Below are 20,527 nucleotides of genomic sequence, written 5' to 3'. Positions count from 1 at the left end.
TAAAACTGAAAATGTGTATACAACACTGCTGATCCATTCTGGCTTGAATCCCAGGAAACTTTTGTGCAGGATCAGAAAAAAACATGTTTGAGACAGTAAACTACAGTGTTGTTTATAATAGTGAAAATCTGGAGAAGATTAAATGTTTACCAATAGATATTTATCCATTCCAGATAGGACATTTTATATTTTCATATAATACTATCTGGCAATGAAAAGGAATAAACTAACTCTATGAAAACACAAAGTGATAATTTTGAGTGAAAAAGAAATGAAAAGAACAGTTTGTCCAATCTCTTACCAGTGAAACAAATTTGAAAACAGACAAGCCATATGCTGCTCATGGATATCTGAATGTAAAAGCATAAAAACACTGATTAAAGGGATACACACTAATTCATGAGGGAAGTCAGGTTGGAGAGAGGTTTACAAAATGGAACGGCAGGTGAATATAGAAAATACATCCACTTCATCTGTAATATGTTAGTTCTTATATTTAAAAACTTTTTTAAGAGGTGGCGGGGCGGCTTAGGTCATGATCTAAGGGTCCTGCTTAGTGGAGATCCTGCTTCTCCTTCTCCCTCTCTGCCTCTTCCCCTACTCGCACTCTCTCCCACTCCTTGGGTCTCAAATAAATACATTTTAAAAATTAAAAAATAATAAAAACGGTTTTGAGGTTGGGAAGTTGGCTCTGCAGATTTTGGGTTTGCCAGTCTCCATAATCATGTGAGTTAATTCCCTATAAAAATTATATTTAATATACATATTAAGTAGTAATATACAATATGTATTTAAAAAATAAAATAGAAACTCTTAAGGAAATATGAGAAAGTACTATTAATTGTCAGTTCTGGGTGGTAGGTACTCAGGGTTTAAAAAAAAAGGAATCTTCAGGACTTTCCGGTACTTTTATTACTCAAATTTTTAAAAATGTTTCATTGGGAAATTTCAAAAAAAAGAATGCAAATGCCTGAATAGTCGAATAACCTATAGAAGGTGACCCAAAACAGCCCAGAGCCATCCATGAAAAAGAAAAAGTATTATATCCAGCCAATTTTATGGGTGAGTTCTACCAAATGTTCCAGAAACAATGTCCTAACTCATCCTGTGAGGACAGCATAATCAAAACAGAGCTAGATTATCAGCATTCCAAATTCAGCAGGGTATTAAAAGAAAAAATCATCTTGCTTGAGTGAGGTTTATAAAAAGGGTGCATTCATGATTTAACACCAGGAAGGTTCATTTTTATAATATACTACAGGAAAAAAATTAAATGAGTAAAAAAAAAAAAAATCTTAAATTTGAATCTCAAAGCTTTTCAAAGTTCAGTTGATGTAAAAAAAAAAAAAAAGTAGAATTTAGCAAGCATTACGTATTTTTTCAATTCTTTGCAAACAAGGAATAGAAGAAAACACTCCCTTTAGTCAAAAACAATCGAGGATGCCCTGCATCAAGGACCAACCTAGAAAATGAAATAAATCTAAGTATTCGAATAAGAAAGCAAATGTCAGCAGTTGCAGATTACATAACTGTTTACTTAGAAATTCCAAGAGCATTGACTGATAAACTGTTAGAAATAACAAGCCCGGGTTCTCCTCCCCGCCTCTGGCCCCGGCCCCGCCCCCGGCCCCGCCCCGCCCCCGGCCCCGCCCCGCCCCCTGCCGCACCTGCGCACGCGCAATTTGGGCGCAGGCGCGTAGGACGAAGGGAAGATGGCGGCCCCGAGCTTCCCCACGCCGCTGCACGGGCACGTGGGCCGAGGCCCCTTCAGCGATGTGTACGAGCCCGCGGAGGATACGTTCCTGCTGCTGGACGCGCTTGAGGCAGCGGCGGCCGAGCTTACGGGGTGCGAGCAGGGCGAGGGTCCCCCCCCGGGAGAGGGCTCCGGCGTTCTGCGGAGGCGGCGGCGAAGGAGGCCAAGGCAGGACGGACGCTGCCCGCCGCTGCCCCGAGAGGAGGCGGAGCCCGCGTACTTGGCGAACGTTGACCCGGGAGCGCCCAGACGGCCGGTTTCCCTGTAGATGCCTGTTCTGAGCGGGCCCGGGGTCGAGCTGCTCTTGCAAAGGTGTTGTTTGGGTCTCCGGAGCTGCAGAGCTCCCGACCACGCCGGCAGGGGTCTTCTCCTGGCAGCCCTTAGTCTGCAGAACACAAGCCCCCGAGAGCAGCGATATCGTGACACGCTCACAAACCAGATTTTCCGGAAACATTGGTTATTAGTATTAAATTTTTTTTTTTTTTTAGTAAATATTAAAAGCTGCGTTGCATTGACTCCGTACACAGAAGCACCGTCTAGTAGCGGAAGGGCACACCAATGAGGTGCGGGGGACCCGGCTGGAGACGTATTTTTTTTTTAAATCTCCATAATTAGCTATAAATACCTTAATATTTTCCAAAGACTTTTTTTTTTTTTTAAGATGTTATTTATTTATTCATGAGAGAGAGAGACACAGGCAGAGGGAGACGCAGGCTCCATGCAGGGAGCCGGATGCGGGACTCGATCCCGGGTCTCCAGGGTCACGCCCTGGGCTGAAGGCGGCGCTAAATCATTGAGCCACCCCGGCTGCCCCAGGTGGAAAAAAAAAAATTTATTTTTATTTATTTATTTTTTTTTTAAATTTATGATAGTCACAGAGAGAGAGGGAGAGGCAGAGACATAGGCAGAGGGAGAAGCAGGCTCCATGCACCGGGAGCCTGACGTGGGATTCGATCCTGGGTCTCCAGGATCACGCCCTGGGCCAAAGGCAGGGGCTAAACCGCTGCGCCACCCAACTAGAGAAATACCCTTGAAAAATCTATTTTTAAACCCACTGAACGGCTGACACTGCCCTTTTGCAACAGCCGGTTAGCCACGTGGGCTGCAGATCCCTCGACGTGTGGTTAGTACGACTGCAGAACTTAATTTTTCATCGAACTGTAAAAAAATTTAAAATAGCTACATAGCTAGCAGCCTATGGAATTTTCCCTAGCGCTCTATAAATATTAAAATTGACTTGTTGAAGGGCCCCATAAATTTTACATGTTTAAATGTGAATGTTACTACATTAGAGGAATGAATACCTACATGGTAATTTTTTAAATGATCATTTAAAGATCAAGACTTGAAATTGGTGGTCTCAAGAGGAAACAGCTGTCCGGCTTCATAGATCTATATTGTGTTTATCTGTCTTCAACCTGGTCAGATTTTTCCATGTATAAAATGTTCCAACTCTTACTAAAGTAGCTCTTCATTGTAAACGATGGCACTTTGGGATTTACTGGAATGTAGAACGGTACAGTGCTGATTTGTAGAACTCGTCTCATAGACTCGAGATACCCCAGAAAGATTTACAAGCGCAAATTGCGTTGCAAAGTGTGCTGTAAAAGGAACTGATTTTGTTATAAAGTTGGGTTATTTCTGGTCTTGGAATTCTCACTGTTTATGAAAGCATGATGGTTGTTTTCAAATAAAAGCCGCCTAGTAAGATTCAACAGACCTTCCCACAGAATAATAAAGTTTTGTCGGATAATGTGGACTGCCTCCAAAAGTTAGAAGCTTAAGAGTTTCTTGTTGGATAGTTGTTCAAGGAGTTCGTTGCCAGAGAGACCTCCTCAATCCCATCAGACCCATTTCTGTGATGGAGATCATTGGTGCTTTGGTGTATATGTAAGATTATAGGCAGGGAAATAAATTTAATTGAAGGGTAAAATGCAGAATAATGAATTTATTTAGAAGCATTTTAAGGTTATTACTAATATTCTAAGGTCAGATACTCTTCCCAGTTCAGTGTACAGCTGTACAAATAGGGAATTTCTTTGCTGCTCTAAATCTGTTAGTAGAGAGGGGACCTTCTTCCCCCCCCCCCCCCCCCCCCCCCCCGCTAAGATATGCTAATGGTTTGGAATGTTTTATAGTTTTATTTATTTATTTTATATATATATATTATAGTTTTAAATGAGAGAAAACGTCTCTCATAAGTAAATATTGTAATGATACTAACCGTATCATTTTGGGAAATACTGAACTAGGAGCTCCTTGTGGGAAGGGTTGAAGTCTTTCATATTAGTATTTTTAATCTGAATGTTATTGCATAGTTTTTTTTTATATTCCATAATTTTTATGTAATGTTTTGTAGAAATTAATTGAAAGCCATCTATTTTATGTACTTAAATTACACACCCCAAACAATTTTGAGCTAAACAGTATTAAATGAGCACAGAGTGCTTTTCAGAAACTAGTGTGTTTATAAATTTTATATTTCCATATATTTGTGGATGAGTGATAATGCTGGAGAAATATATGTTAAAAGTAGGATGGGAGTCATTTTATGTGATGTATATTTTTATCCTACTATATTCATATTTATTTTATTTTGCTTTTTTTAGAGTGGAAATATGCCTTGAAGTAGGGTCAGGGTCTGGAGTGGTATCTGCGTTCCTAGCCTCTATGATAGGTCCTCAAGCTCTGTACATGTAAGTGTAAGTATATCAAATTCATCTACATTTTCCACTAAAAAATTCACTAGGGGTATGACCACTTGAATGAAATTATTTTTGTAAATAAATAGTATATATCTGAATGGGTCTACCTAAGTGTAGTAAGGACTCAGATTGTAAATTATTCTTCCCTAAAAATTAAAACTGCATGTTTGCAACTGTTCCATTGTACTACATAATTATAGAAGCACACAGTAATTTTAGGTCATCTCTAAATTTGCAATATTTTATATAAATAGTCTGATTACCAGAAAAAATCGAAAACTACTTAAATTTTTAAAGAGAATTTGAGAATATGGAACCTATAAGAAGGGGCGCCTGGGTGGCTCAGTCAGTTAAGCATCTGCCTTCAGCTCAGGTCATGATCTCGAGGTCCTGGGATTGAGCCACTGAGCCACTCCGGCTTCCTTCTCTGTAGGGAGCCTGCTTCTCCCCCTCCCTCTACCCTTCCCCCTGATTGTGCTTGTTCTTTCTCTCTCTCTCTCTCTCTCAAATAAATAAAATCTTTTTTAAAAAGTATAAAGGAGGAAACAAGAATCACTTCTAAATTTTATCACACATGGTCCAGGTGTGTTTCCTTCTTTTTGTCCCATTTCCTGTTTTTCATTTAATATTGTATCAAGAGTATTTTTCTCAGAAATTCCTTTTAAATTTCATTTTTGTAGTGGCGTAGTATTCATTGGATTCCCAGTTTAATAAATTCCTTCAGATGTGTATGCATGTATGTGTATTTTTCTATGCTTGCACATTATATCAATATAACAAACTTTTTCATTAATATAACAAATCTTTATTTTTTTCCTTCATTATTAAAGCATTTTAATTATTTTTAGATCTGCTTTATGTAAAAGCAGTGGAACAGTCTTTAATTTTCAGTAATAGATTTATTTGCCTCCTGGTCAGAAGATACAGTTTTCTTTATTTTCTGTTTATAGGTGCACTGATATCAACCCTGAGGCAGCAGCTTGTACTCTGGAGACAGCACACTGTAACAATGTCAGCATTCAGCCAGTTATTACAGACTTGGTGAGCTGTTGATCCTTGTCCAATAATAGTTAATTTCCTTTTAAAATATATTAAGGTTAAGATGATTTAGGTCAAAGAAACTTGAGTGATTAATTAATTAACTTTTAATCCACTAAATAGTATACCCCATAGTTTACAAAGTGAATTCTTGACTGATGTAGTTCATCTTGTCCAAAATTCAAAGGAAATTTGTACTGTCTTAGAAGGATCAGTCATCTTTTGGTCAGAAGTGACAAAGAATCTGGAGTACCTGGGTGGCTGAGTGGTTGAATGACTGCCTTTGGGTCAGGTCGTGATCCTGGGGTCCCAGGATCGGGTCCCACATCAGGCTTCCTGCATGGAGCCTGCTTCTCCTTCTTTCTGTGTCTCTCTGCCCCTCTCTCTCTCTCTCTCTCTCTCTCTCTCTTTATGTCTCTCATGAATAAATAAATAAAATCTTAAAAAGAAGAAGAAGTAGTAGTAGTAGTGATAGACAATCCAGTTAAAACTGGCTTAAATAAAGCCAGTGTGTGGCTTCAGGCACAGCTGGTTCCAGGAATTCAAATGATATGATAGGCATCTTTTTCTTAGTTTTGAACTTCTCTCTTTATTGGCTCTGTTTCTGGATAGAAATCTTTCCCTTCATGGTGAGAAGGTACTTGCGTCTCTATATCTTATTTCTCAACAAATAGCCTCTCTTATCCCTCCAGGGAAAGAAACTCTTTATATTCAGTTAGTCTAACATGCCCCAAAATGAGTATTGCTTGGATCATCTTGGGTCATATGTCATCTCTCAACCTTCTACTGTGGCCAGAGGGGTTTAAAATATGGAGATGACTGGTTTAGGCCTGAGTCATAGTCTCACCCTGGCAGCTGCATTAGGATAAGCCCTATCCAAGTCACATGGACTGAGAATGAGAGGAACTAGAGCTTAACCAATAGAGATCAAGGAGATAAAATCAGAAGAAAGAGTGGAATGAGGCCTGGGCAGGTAAAAACAATACATGACAATTACAGAACCATCATTTTATTTTAAGTTACACATTATATATTTTCCAATTACAGTTCTCCTTTAATGTTTTAATTAGTGAGACTTGGATATTTTTGGATTTTTGTTGTTGTTATAAGTGCTTTTTTGTAAGCAAAAAATCCTAACAGCATGTACCAGATCGGGATAAGAAATAAAAATGCTTTCCGTGCTTCTTGACCTGTATTATTGTTACAATGGTAAGAGTATTTAGATTTTCTGCTTTTTTATAATTTTTTTAAAAGATTTATATTTATTAGAGAGAGAATGCATAGCTGGGGAAGAGGCAGAGGGAGAAGCAGGCTCCCTGCTAATCAGGAGCCCAGTGCAGGGCTCAATCCCAGGACCCTGAGCCGAAGGTAGATGCCTAACCAACTAAGACACCCAGGTGCCCACTTTTCTGTTTTAAACTCACAAGTGACTTTTCAGCTTAGAAGGAATTAAGCCAAATAGGTAAGAAATTCTTACCTATTAAGAACTTAACTACTGGTATGAAAAACTAGATTATCAAGAAAGGTACTCAAGTGATTTGCATGGGATCACTGTGGTGGTTTTGCCCTTTAAAATATTAACTTGTTTAAAATAAATAAATAAAATAAAATAAAATTTTAACTTGTTTCTTTAATGTGTCCATGATTAGTGTTACATTTATATTTTTGATATAATAATACTTTAGAGATACAGAAAATTCAGAATTTTTTTTCTTTAACAGAGGTAGGAACTGAGTGGAGGTTCACTTTTTAAAGTCATATAACTAATAGAATGATACAGAATTTAAGCCCAGATCTTGGGAATTTAAATCTAGAGGTCTCACAGCTGTTTCAGGGCATGGCTCATGGCAGTCCATGCCAGAATCACTCTGTCAGTGATTCATGACCCTGAGTGCTGCCACATGGCAGAGAAAGCAAGAAGAAGTAGACATTGGCGTAGGCATTATGATCTACTTGCAAAACTCTACGTTTCTTTATATCCAGAACACTGGGTATAGATGATCACAGCAATGATACAAAATCAGTGTTTTGGATAACTAAGCTTACCTGTGTACAAAGTAGTACTCTGTATTTTGTTTCTTAGTTTTAGGAAAAAAGGGCTTTTTCAAATATGTTATATGCCTTTCCTTACATTCCTAAAACGAACTAAACATAACTACCTTTGATTGATGAAGGGTCATTAATATGAACATTAGTTACTATTCTGTGCTAGCTGTGATAAGGAGGCTGAGTCAGAGATTTTTGCCTTTACACTGAGTAGCTAGAGCCTACAGTAATTTTGAGTTTTTATTTCCTGTCTTTGTCTACCTATTTGCTTGTTTTCTGTTGTCTTATTTTATTGTTACCTGTTCATGGCATTTTCTCTCTCTCTTTTCACGTACTCTGTGCTAGAATACCAAACAAGTGATTCAGTTAGACTTTTTTTTTTTTTTAATATTAAGATTCTATTTATTTATTCATGAGACACAAAGAGAGAGAGAGAGAGACAGAGACACAGGCAGATGGAGAAGCACGCTCCATGCAGGGAGCCCAATGTGGACTCGATCCCGGGTCTCCAGGATCATGCCCTGAACCTAAGGCAGACTCTCAACTGCTGAGCCACCCAGGTGTCCCTTAGTTAGACTTCTATTTAAACTAAGAGCTCAGGGACTCTGATAAGTGCCTCTCATATGAATAAAGTACATTTTGCTGTATGGATTTAAAACTTCTTGTCAGAGGCCTTTTTTGCTTACTTCTCAATTCTTGGATCTGTTCTAATGCTCTGAGACCACCCACAAGTTGAATATGGATGGATGAGGGTGCCTGTGATTAGATTTTATATCCAGTCTATGGTGACTTTTTTTTTTTTTAAGATTTTATTTTATTTATTCATTAGAGGTGCAGAGAGAGAGAGAGAGAGGCAGAGACACAGGCAGAGGGAGAAGCAGGCTCCATGCAGGGAACCCGACATGGGACTCGATCCCGGGTCTCCAGGATCATGCCCTGGGCTGAAGGCGGCACTAAACCACTGGGCCACCGGGGCTGCCCTACAGTGACTTTCTTATTTAAATCCATTTTCTTTTTAAACTACATCATTAAAAAAAATAAAAATAAAAAAATAAACTACATCATTTTCCATGTTTTTTTATTACTCATTTTTTTAATTTAAAATCAATTTGCCAACATATAGTATAACACCCAATGTTCATCTCATCATGTGCCCTCCTAGTACCCATCACCCATTCACCCCATCCCCCCACCCACCTCCCCTTCTGCAACCCTTTGTTTCCCAGAGTTAGGAGTCTCTCATGGTTTGTCTTCCTCTCTGATTTTTCCCCATTCAGTTTCTCTCCTTTCCCTTATAGTCTCCATCACTATTTCTTATATTTCACATATGAGTGAAACCATATGATGATTGTCTTTTAGTATCATTTTTTCCCTACATTTAAAATCCAGTACTCCAAACATTTTAATATGTAGAACCTAGGGCCATTATAAACAATTACAAAGCAGATTCTTTTCTAGTTTATAAACAATTACAAAGCAAATTCTTTTCTAGTTTCCTTACTCAACATTCCTGAGAAATTACCTTCTGGACTACTTACAATGTGAGAAACTTAATTTCTTTATGGACTTGAAAATAAAGCTTTTGGTTTTTTCAAATGTATCTCCTCACTCTCCAGTGTCACTACTGAAAGGAACGGCAGATTAACTAGCCATCTTCCCACTTGCAGACAAATGTACACCTGTATTACACTTCCCTCAAAAATGTTACTTTTCTCTTTTCAAATGAATAGAGAAAGAAAAGTTACTAATATAACATTTCCTCAGAGGTACTATTCATGTGTTCTCTTTGAATTACATAGTTAACAGGTTTATTAATAAGATGACAAACAGAGTTGCTTTTAGAAATCTGGATAAAATGGAAGTTGTAAGGTAGTGTTTCATGCTGTATGTAAACAATCCAGTGATGTGCCCAGTACTGAGATGGTATGACTGAGTATTAAACAACTATGAATCACTTAGTGTAAAAGCCGTTAACTCTCTAATTCTCCTTCAGCCATTGTGATCACATCTAGGAGTAGGTCTTCTAGTTTTAACACCTCTCCAACACTTGCAAATGTCTCTTTAACAAAGAGACAGATGGCCTGGGGTCACTCCCAGACTGGCAACAATAACTATAACCATAACATTTTTTTATTTATATCCAATTTATCCTTGTCATTTCTACTTCCAGAAAGTAATACTGATTTCCCTTTAGAGCAAATTTAACAACAAAAAAAAAGAATCCATTTAAAGAAAAATATTTAGTAAATAACGATATGTACCTGTGCATATATGGGAGAATTATAAGAATGTTAATAAAATAGCTAACACTTTGGACACTGCCTTGAAGTACTTCAGCTATTTCATCTCAAGAAACAGCCTCAAGAGGGCACCTGAGTGGCTCAGTAAGTTAAGCGTGGACTTTTTATTTCGACTCAGGTAATGACCTCAAGGCTTCTGGATGGAGCCCCATGTCAGGTGCCACACTCGGCAGGGAGTCTGTTTCCTCTCCCTCTGCCTTCCCTGGTCCTGCATGTGTGCACATGCATTCTCTCAAATAAATATATCTTTAAAGAGAGAGAGAGAGAGAGAGAGAGAGAGAAAAGAAGAAAGAAAGAAAGAAAGAAAGAAAGAAAGAAAGAAAGAAAGAAAGAAAGAAAGAAAGAAAGAAAGAAAGAAGAAAGAAAAGAAAGAAAAAAGGAAGAAAGAAAGAAGAAAGAGAAAGAAAGAAAGAAAGAAAGAAAGAAAGAAAGAAAGAAAGAAAAGCCTCAGAATTCATGGATAAGAGTCTATATAAAGTGGTAATTGAAGGAAATGTCAGCGTGAGAACCCATCCAGATACGGTGTTTTTACTGTGGAGGTGCAGGGTGACATGACCAGACGTGATGTTTTGCATACTTATTTAGTTCAATCATCAGAGGAATCAAAGGAGTACTTGAAATGGCATTTTGCCCTAAATGCACTTTGTTTAAAATGACATTTTTGTTGTGGTTCCACAGAAAATTGCACTCAATTGTTTAAAGATTTACAAAATGCCAAACAACTGAGATTTTTCACTCTCTCTTCCACTTTTTTCAGTCCTTTCTTTGATATCTAATTGTTCCAGCCAATACATTTATGAATAATTAAAGTGAAAGCAAATATATATATGCATGCATATGTGTATATATTTTTTTACATATGTATCTTCTGATGTTCTTTGTCATCTCATAAAACATTTCTCTTGGTTATGGAAAGTAAAGTTTAAGTTATAGAAAGTTTAAGTCAGAGCAATAGCTTTAAAGCATGTGTATATCTGTGTAGAACATAGAACTTGCTTCCTTATTACTTAATCTTCTGTAAGTGAACCGAGAGTGTATACATATGAGCTTTTGAAACAGAGGCTTTCTTGAACATTGTATGTTCATTCTGATAAATAGTTTAATTTCCTGTTTTTAGGTGAATGCATATAATCTATCTGAATGAAAATGTAAAAATATTTATCTCTCTGTCTACAATTTTAGCCCTCTAACACATTTTTCCCTAAAAACATGAGTGGAGAATATTTTTAAATATTTATTTATTTATCTATTTTAATTCTGAGTCCAGCTTAAAATTCTGACTTTTGAACATTTAGGTCAATGGCTTGCTACCAAGATTGAAGGAAAAAGTTGATCTTCTAGTGTTTAATCCCCCCTATGTAGTGACTCCACCAGAAGAGGTAAGACATGTAACAGAATTTAATTATTAATATTTTCATTTATTTTCTTTAAAAAATCAAATGAACTTCATTATTTGACATTAGTGAGCTGCTGATTAACACAGACTGCTCTCATTTTACTCATAATTGTCAGTAATTAAGTATGTTGGTAGACCTAGGAAAAAAATCTGAAACTAATGGCAATACAGTGACCCATATTCATCCTTAAAATTCCCATCAAAATCAAGCTGTGTGTTTAAATATATGTGTGTGTATCCTTTATCATGAATGGCAAATTTGCAAAACAATATTTTAATCATCCTTAAATTCATTATAGGAATTCTTTCTGAAAGTCTCAGATTTCCTCCTTTCACAGGTGGGGGGTGATTCGTATTTCAGGTAGGGAAAAGAAATCATCTTGAAATATATGATTTGGAAAATCTCAATAATGAGGAGGTAAATCATATCAACCACTTCCCAGTCTAAAGAGAGAATGGTCAAGGCAAACAAAGTAAGATTTGCTTTCCTTGAGTTATTCATGATCCTGTTTTATTCATTGATGAATCATTTTCTGGCAAGGTGAATACACATTATATTTTCCCTCTACTATTACTACTAAGGGCGGCTAAGAAACTAAGAAAGAACCTGTTGTTCCTCTGACACAGGAACTCATATGAGAAGGAGAGTCAGTGTTATAAGGTGAACAGAGGCTGAGGGCAATGCAACTTCATGCAACTCTTTGGGAAAGGACTATGTGAGTAAATATCAAGAGTGATAAAAATGTTTCAGTCCAATAATCTCAGTCCTTTAAATATAATTTAAGAAAACATTCAACAATAGAATTAAAAGTTGACATTCACAAAATTCTGTTTATTGCATGTTTGTTTATGATGACAAATAATACAAACCTATATATGTAACAGAGGAGATGCAGATCAGTAAATCATGTTTTATACAAAATAAAACATTAGGAAATGAATTTAAAGAGAATCTGGTCTATATCAAGACCTGAATTGGTGTTCTGGTAACCAGATGAAAGATTTCAGTGCACAGAGCATGAAGATAAGGAAATCATGAAGGCACAAAGATAAGAGACTTAGAGTTAGATCCTGGAGATACAGTATTTTAAAAAAATAATGAGTTTGTGCATATAAAAATTTGTGACTGTACTTACTAGTATATTAAGAAACCTGAGGTTAGATACTGTGGCTTGTGCCTATGATCTATGAAGGACCAAGAGAAGGCACAGCAAGGCTCAGGTAGCAAGCAGGCAACAGATCACCAAACACACCTTCTTCCTGTGAACGTGGAAACCCTCCCTGTGATCTATATGAATGTGCTTGGTGCCAGATCTTCCTTTAGGGGCATTTCTAATGCAAGCAGATAAACCTGGCCAAACATCCCTGGGGAGGCATATAAACAGGGTCTAGCACAGAGGAGTCCTAGGCCATTCTGGAAGAGAATGACAAGAGACAGACTTGGCACAGCCTTTTCTCACCAGGCACTCTGTCCACAGACCATTGTACCTGATGAAACATCCATAGAATGGGCTCAGCCAAAATAATGGTGTAAACCAAGGAAGAGGAAGACATGAGCCCCAGAAAAAGAAGTTAATTCTAGGAATCCCAGGAAAGGGAAGTCTCTAGTGGAAAGTCTTGACAAAAACAAACAAACAAAAAAACAGGAGCTGATAAATTTCCTTATATAATTTACTTTGTGGAAAATTATATTAAGTTTATGATAGATATGGGAATAATTTGAATTAGATACAAAAAAAATTAAGCAAATGAATGCATTGGATGCTCATCAATAGCTTCATAAGATATGATACTTTTCCATTATAAAATCTTAGGCAAGCCATTAAAAGAGTAAATCAGAACCTTACCTGATCATGTGAAGACCTCATCATAAGGTATTGTTGAGTGAGATAAGCAAGATATAGGGTAAGAATGTAGAATATAATCCTGTCTTTGTAAAACATGGACGAGAAAGAAAAAATGTGTGAGGGGTGTGTGTGTGTGTGTGTGTGTGTGTGTGTGTGTGTATGTGTGTGTAAGATGGAGGAGGAGCAGACAAGCAAAACAGTAAAAGGGGAAAGTACAATTATAAATTATATTTGTATATAGTTATCGGTATAAAGAAATTCACTTTAATGGAGAAATATATAGTATTCAGATGAATAAAGCAGTAGGCATGATTGTATCCAAATAGTTTAAAATATGGATAAAACCATTGGAGGATATAGAAAGTAATAATTGTTAGGGTTAAAATAGTTTTGTTTTTTAAAGATTTTATTTATTCATGAAAGAGAGAGAGAGGCAGAGACACAGGCAGAGGGAGAAGCAGGCTACTCATGGGGAGCCCGACGCAGGACTCGATCCCAGGACCCTGGGATCACACCTTGAGCTGAAGGCAGATGCTCAACCACTGAGCCACCCAGGTGTCCTGTATTAAAATAATTGTTGAATGATTTCTTCAGAATATGCTTTAGTTCTGAAAACAGTGTACAATGATAAGAATCTAAAGATTTTTAATACCATATGAACTCTCATGGGTTTTTGCTTCTACAAAAGAATTAGTTGTTAATGCTTTAGTGAGCCTTTATATATTAAATGGGTTCTTTATAATTCATTCTTTAATCTAGAAGAGAGCCAAATGCAATGGGACATGCTGAAACGAACTTCCTGCAGATAGATCTCTTAAAATGCAAGATCTCCCTTGTAGTTTCTTCTTGATTGTTCAATATTAAGTATAGGAATCACCTATGTCTATCAATATAAACATCACATAAATAGTAACAACCAGGAAAGCCTGAGTGGCTCAGTAGGTTAGGCCTCTGCCTTCCTCTCAGGTCATGATCCCAGACCCCCCAGATTGACTCCCATATCGGGCGCCTACTCAGTGCAGGGGCCTGCTTCTCCCTCTGACCCTCTCCCTCTTGTGCTTGCTCTCTCTCTCTCTCTCTCTCTCTCTCTATCTCACTCTCTCAAACAAATAAAATTGTTAAAAAATAGTAACAACTATTACTAAGCACTTGATATGTGCAGGTAATTATTTTCAAACTTCATATATATTTCCTCAGTTATTCCTAACAATGGAAAAAATTAATTTGTTATCACTTTTCTACTTTTACAGTTGAAGCTGTTGTTTTTCTGATTTTACAGATAAGGGAGGAAACTAATTCACAAAAATCACAAACTTACATATTGTCACAGGGCTTGAAGATGGTGGGGCTCAGATTCAAATTTTCTGCCTCCTAGAAGGCAGTAAAATACAAAGTATATACTTGTCTGGTGAATGTTACTTGTCAAAAAGATTCTTTTTGTGATTCTAAATGTAACTTGAATCAAAACAGTCTTTCCTTTAAATGGTCACAGGTAGGAAGTCACGGAGTAGAAGCAGCCTGGGCTGGTGGCAGAAATGGTCGGGAAGTCATGGACAGATTTTTCCCACTGGCTCCAGATCTTCTTTCACCAAGAGGATTATTCTATTTAGTTACCATTAAAGAAAACAATCCAGGTAATCCAGACCAGTTTATTTTTTAACCACTTACTTTGCTGAAATCAAAAATTAATAATGTTAAAGACTGTAATTTATGAAGTAACCTGAAATATTATAATCACTGACAATAGTTCACACAGATGTAACATTCATATTGAAAGAAGAGAGAGATGTTTAAGATGTTTTTTTGTGGTTTTAGAAAGTACTATTTAAGGGGGAAGGACAGTTTTTCCCCTAATTGATAAACTAATATTCCAACACAAACTCTGTAATTTCTTCTTTTAACACGTCACCCTGAATATTATGAATTTTCTCTTCACATCGTCGTCTTCATGCCCTTGACAATTCTGCTACGTACTCTTTAGTTCATGTGAAAACTAGTTCATGGTACGGATTTTTAGAACTTGGTTTTCAGATGACTCTGTAACTAAATCGACCATAATCTTTCTTCCCTTTTAATACATGTTTGATTTTTATCTTATACCTTATATCTTCAGCCCCTCAAATCACATTGTGGTTACTAAGTTTTGTTTTGTTTTTAACTCCCATTTTCTTAACTCAGTCTTTTTAGTATTATTTATTTACAAAAGGGAAGGTGTTGCTTTTTCCAACATGCCTGAAAGAAATAAGCTACTTCATTGACTTCCACTGTTTAATATCACTGTTCAGTCTGCCCTACTTTCATTGACTTTTTTCATCCCAAAGGAAGTGTGGAAGGCCAAGGTTGGAGCCAAGCAATTAAACCAATTACTTGCTGTAATGACAAGTGTAATTAATGTTTCTGTTGAGTCCAGAGTAAGCCACCACTGCAAAGCAAGTCCATTCAGTCTGATTAGAATTCTCTGTAACACTTTAAAAATACGAAGTTGTTCCAATTTGACCAAAGTCCTTTTTTTTTTCCTCTGAAGTCAATTTTAATAGAAATTGACTTGGTATAAATTGTTTTCTCTGATAAGTAGAATTTGTAAATAGCCTGTGTTTATCATCTTATTAAACTGTTTAGTGTACACTCTTCACCTGATGACTTTAATTGGATGTTACCTTTTGTTTTAATTTTTAGAAGAAATTTTGAAAACCATGACGACAAGAGGTCTACAAGGGACTATTGCACTTTCTAGGCAAGCAGGACAAGAAATTCTGTCAGTCCTGAGATTCACCAAGTCCTGATTTACAGTGTGTGCTCTGTGCTGTGTATTAGGCTGAATATGTATTGATAATAGGTATTATATTGAATATATGTACATATGATGAATATATAAAGAAGCTAAGTGTATTTGGCATATTTTGAAACTGCAGTCATTTCTTGGTTAACAAGTAAAATTGTCAGGTTATATAGAAAAAGGTGGGAAATGTACAACATTCCTTTTTACCCAGGTAATCAAACCTATGGAAACAGTTGCATAAATGCTAATAAATGCATATATAATATATATTATTTCCACTTTACATATAAAACCTGAACATGAGTGATGTATTCAGCCACTAAGTATGAGTCAGATCTGAAGGTATTCGTAATGTACCACTGAGTGAAAAAAAAGCAAATTACAAAACAGTATTACCCTGTATGTATAATTTTGAAACCTAGCAGAAAGAGTATGTGTGTATGTGAACACAGGGACATTTCAGAAGATAAATGGCAGGAGGGAACGAAGGGACTTTTTCTCTTTTTATGGTAGTATTTGAACAATAATAACATATTACTTGTGTAATTTTAAGAAGGTTTTCATTTAAAAATCTTTTTAATTTACTTTCACTTACTTATTGTTTACATTCTATCTTAGTTACTCACAATGCCTTCTGCTTCCATGTTTCTCATTGGTCAGATTTTTCCTACCTTTTATCCTTTGTTATATATTTCTGTTTTCTTCTTGCCTATATATTGCAAACTGCTATACATTTTTTCTTAAATCAAGGTGAGTTGTGTATAAATAAACTCACCACCCTTAGGTTAATCACATTTTTAACACTGACGTGTGTCTTTCAGGAAATATCAGATTACCTTTCACTAAGTTTAAAAACCTCTTCTTCCTTAATTTCTATACCATTTAAAAAATATTTTTCAAAATCAATGAACAGTACTGTATAGGACCAGAGTGAGTGGAATCTAGAATTTATTTTTAATTTGGCTACATTCAGAATCAACTGGAGAAGTTTTTTAATATTATAAATTCCCAAACCCTACCTTAGACCTATGGAATCCTCTGATGAACAGACCTAAATACTGCATCTTTTAAAATGTGCTTCCCAGTGTTCCTCAAGATAGCACACTGAATTTTAGAACTATTGTTTTAAATTGCATTCTTATGCAGAAAGAGTGGAATTACCCTCCTTTGATGTTCAGAAAGGTCATCTTGTTCAAAGAACCACAGTAGTTAAAGGGTAAAGCCAGTAAGGCCGTGCTGACATAGATCTGACTCCCCAAAAACTTTCATTCCATTTGCTTACACTGCTTTTAGCAGTAAAGATGCCAAAATTAGTATTTACATGAATCTAATATCTATAAATATATTCCCTTTCCCAGAAATAGCCATCTGAGATTTTACAATTAAAAAAAAAAAGGTTAAAAAAACTTACTTTATTGTGTGCTTTTAATTATAATTTTGGGGAATGGGGTCTTGAATATTTTCAGTTAATGTTTGAAACACTTTAAAATTAGCAGAGGGGAAGTGCTTCTATCAAGATAGGAGATGAAAAACATAGAAATGCTTACATAAACGACCCCCAAAACTTCACATGCAGAGCTAGTAATGGATTAAGTTGTTTCCCACTGAAAACTCAGATGTTGAGGTGCTGACCCCCAGAACCTCAGAAGGTGAGCATATATGGACATGGGCCTGAAAGAGGTAATTAAAGTTAAATGAGGCCGTCACGGTAGGCCCTGATCCAATCTGACTGGCTTCCTTACAAGAGGATAGGACACACAGACACACTGGGGATGCTCATACACAGAAGAAAACCACAAGATGCAGTGAGAAGGCAGCAGTCCACAAGCCAAGGAGAGAGACTGCAGAAGAAACCCAACCTGCTGACACCTTGCTCTTGGATTTCCAGCCTCCAGAACTATAATAAATTCCTGTTGTTGAAGACACCCAGCCCATGGTATTTGTCACAGGGCCCCTAGCAGACTAATACAATGATCGAAGACAGGAAAATACCTACAGTTTGTAAACAAGAGAAAGCAAGTATTGGCGTGAAAAGTGGGTGCTATGTCCTGGTGGTTGGTAAGAACTGTGGCCTGGAGCCTTCAGGAGGAGAGTTCCAGATCCAGCTCTCTGTATTCAAAAAGAGCTATTAAATATAGGAAAAAAGAGGACCTGTAAAACTACATCATTTGGCCCAAGGGAAGCAGCAAAAAAAAACTTTGTCCCTTGAATGAAACAGAACACAGTAATGATCAATTAATACTCTTATAGATTGTGCTACCTTTTGTGGAATTTAATTCATACTATCTAAGTGAGGTAGCAACATTAACATGAAAAAATAACATTAAAATACCTAAGCTGTTGATCATGCAGAAGCTATGATCCATGAAAGCAGAAAAGAAAGAAAGAAAGAAAGAGAGAAAGAAAGGAAGGAAAGAAAGAAAGAAAAAAAGAAAAAAAAAAAATTGGACACCTAAGGGATAGAAACAGTGGAGCTGTCATATTCAGGTTGTGGAATGTTTGACGTGTTTAAAGAATTTACATAAAAGCTCACAAGAAGGGATGGCTGGGTGGCTCAGCGGTTGAGCATCTGCCCTTGGCTCAGGGTGTGAGGCTGGTCCTGGGATTGAGTCCCATATCAGGCTCCCTGCAAGGAGCCTGCTCCTCCCTCTGTCTATCTCTCTGCCTCTCTCTGTGTGTCTCTCAGGAATAATAAATAAACAAATCTTAAAAAAAAAGGGGGGGGGGGCCCACAGGAAGATACTATTTAGAAAGAACAAATTGAAGTTGACTGTAAAAAGTGAGAAATAGAGACCCAGTAATGTATGTGTTAATTTGTGCTTACCAAAAAATACAGTGTATTTTAAAATACAGGAGTGATACTATTCCATTCCAAAATTTAGTTGTAGTTCTTTTACTTATTATTTTTTCTTTTTCCCTCATACTGAGAAGAAAAAGGAATACAAATTAAGATAGAACTGAAAAAAAGAAAAATTCAGACAGGACTGAAAAGACTCAGGAAAAAATTAAGAGACATATAGCCATGGGAGGAACTCTTATGACTAAATGTAAATCATTGTATGTGTAGTTTGTTTCATATACATGCACTAAAATTACTTTGCATATAAAATATATACCAATGCCTATATCCATTCTGTTTTCATTTTTCTTTCTATGTAAACTTTGTATTGAGGTGGAACATACCTTATAGATTGTGTATGTCATAAGTGTCTAGTTTGATGGATTTTTATAAAGTCAATGTCCATTTATATTACACCCAAATCAAGAAACAGAACATTACCAGCATTCCAGAAGCTCCACCAGATTCTCTTCCCAGTCATCACCTCCCACTCACCAAAGGAAACCAGTGCCTGGATTTTTGTTTTAGTTTTTTATTTCTACATAGCTAATGGCTCTAACTTGACTGACGTTAGCACAAATTTATGGTCTCACAGTATCTGTGTCAGGACTGTGGGTATAGTGAGTTGGATTCACTGCTTCCTACAACCAGGCTGTAGGATAGGTGTTGGTCTTGGCTGTGATCTCATCTGGAGGCTCAGGGCCCTTTTTCATGTGGTCATAGGACTAAAGTCACTGTTTTCTGGCTGTCGGCTAGACATAAGTCTCACCTACAGGCCTCTCTTGGATCTTTGTACCATGATCCCCTCCACAGGCAGTTCACAAAATGGTCACTTGCTTCATTATGGCCAGCAAGAGAATTTCTCTACCTTCAAATCTACAGTGATGGCCTAGAATCTCTTTGAAAGAGCTCATCTGATTAGGTCAAGTTCACCCAGTATAATCTTCATTTTAATTAATCCAAAAGCAACTGATTAGGGACCTTAACTACAACTGCAAAATTTCTTTACCATTGCCATTTAATGTAGCCTAGTCACAGAGAGAAACCGAGTTATTCACAAGTCCAACCCACAATCAGGATGGATGACAAAGTGCATGTACACCAGCGGGAGTGAACCTTGCAGGCCATCTTAAATTTTGTTGTATTCCTTATATGACAGATCAAGTCTTCCTACTTTGAACCTGTATTAATGAATCTTGTATACACACACACACACACACACACACACACACACACACATTCTGGTCAGTAATGTTTTTATGAGACTCTTCCATGCACTTGTATACAGCAATGATCTATCCACTTTCATTTTTGAATATTCATTTTTGTATATTCATTCTCATTATCTCCATTCTACTGTTGAACATTTGGGTTGCTTCTAGTTTTGTATCATGACCACATTTGTATCTTTCAGCCAACATGTACGCATTTCTTTTTTTTTTTTAATTTTTTTTTAATTTTTATTTATGATAGTCACAGAGAGAGAAAGAGAGAGGCAGAGACATAGGCAGAGGGAGAAGCAGGCTCCATGCACCGGGAGCCCGATGTGGGATTCGATCCCAGGTCTCCAGGATCGCGCCCTGGGCCAAAGGCAGGCGCCAAACTGCTGCGCCACCCGGGGATCCCCCATGTACGCATTTCTGATAAATATATACCTACAAGTTATCTTCAGGTTTATTAAAAAGTTTTCTCAAAAGTTACTTTAAAAGAACAAGAAACAGTTCCTAAAATCAAAACCCACATGGACGGGGTGAACAGCCGGAAAGAGAATTAATGAAAAAAATTCATAGAGTGCTGCCCAAACTAATAAAAGGAAAATATGAA

General features: G+C 36.9%; 1 protein-coding gene across 2 annotated transcripts; it reads left to right on the top strand.

The window, feature by feature from the left end:
* The first annotated feature begins 1,665 nt into the window (after positions 1-1,665).
* HEMK2 (HemK methyltransferase 2, ETF1 glutamine and histone H4 lysine) lies at positions 1,666-17,274 on the top strand. 2 transcript variants are annotated; one of them, XM_025985426.2, is made up of 6 exons: positions 1,666-1,846; positions 4,363-4,449; positions 5,409-5,499; positions 11,138-11,221; positions 14,578-14,719; positions 15,762-17,274. In XM_025985426.2, the coding sequence occupies exons 1-6, from the start codon at positions 1,713-1,715 to the stop codon at positions 15,866-15,868; spliced, it is 645 nt and encodes a 214-aa protein (XP_025841211.1). In that variant the 5' UTR covers positions 1,666-1,712; the 3' UTR covers positions 15,869-17,274. The 2 variants fall into 2 exon arrangements, with proteins under 2 accessions (XP_025841211.1, XP_025841212.1); XM_025985427.2 differs by lacking the exon at positions 11,138-11,221 and having other exon boundaries at positions 1,685-1,846.
* The last annotated feature ends 3,253 nt before the right edge of the window (positions 17,275-20,527 follow it).

The sequence above is a fragment of the Vulpes vulpes genome, chromosome 15, assembly GCF_048418805.1.
Source record: "Vulpes vulpes isolate BD-2025 chromosome 15, VulVul3, whole genome shotgun sequence".
NCBI classification, from domain to species: domain Eukaryota; kingdom Metazoa; phylum Chordata; class Mammalia; order Carnivora; family Canidae; genus Vulpes; species Vulpes vulpes.
Note: the sequence above shows the minus strand (reverse complement) of the source record. Positions and strands in the feature narration are given on the sequence as shown.

What these genes read in the sequence shown, in the direction of transcription:
- HEMK2 (XM_025985426.2), top strand. Translation starts at nt 1,713, where the DNA reads ATGGCGGCCCCGAGCTTCCCCACGCCGCTGCACGGGCACGTGGGCCGA. An exon ending in GCGGCGGCCGAGCTTACGGG is followed by an intron (nt 1,847 to 4,362) that starts GTGCGAGCAGGG and finishes TGCTTTTTTTAG; the next exon opens with AGTGGAAATATGCCTTGAAG. An exon ending in CATTAAAGAAAACAATCCAG is followed by an intron (nt 14,720 to 15,761) that starts GTAATCCAGACC and finishes TTTAATTTTTAG; the next exon opens with AAGAAATTTTGAAAACCATG.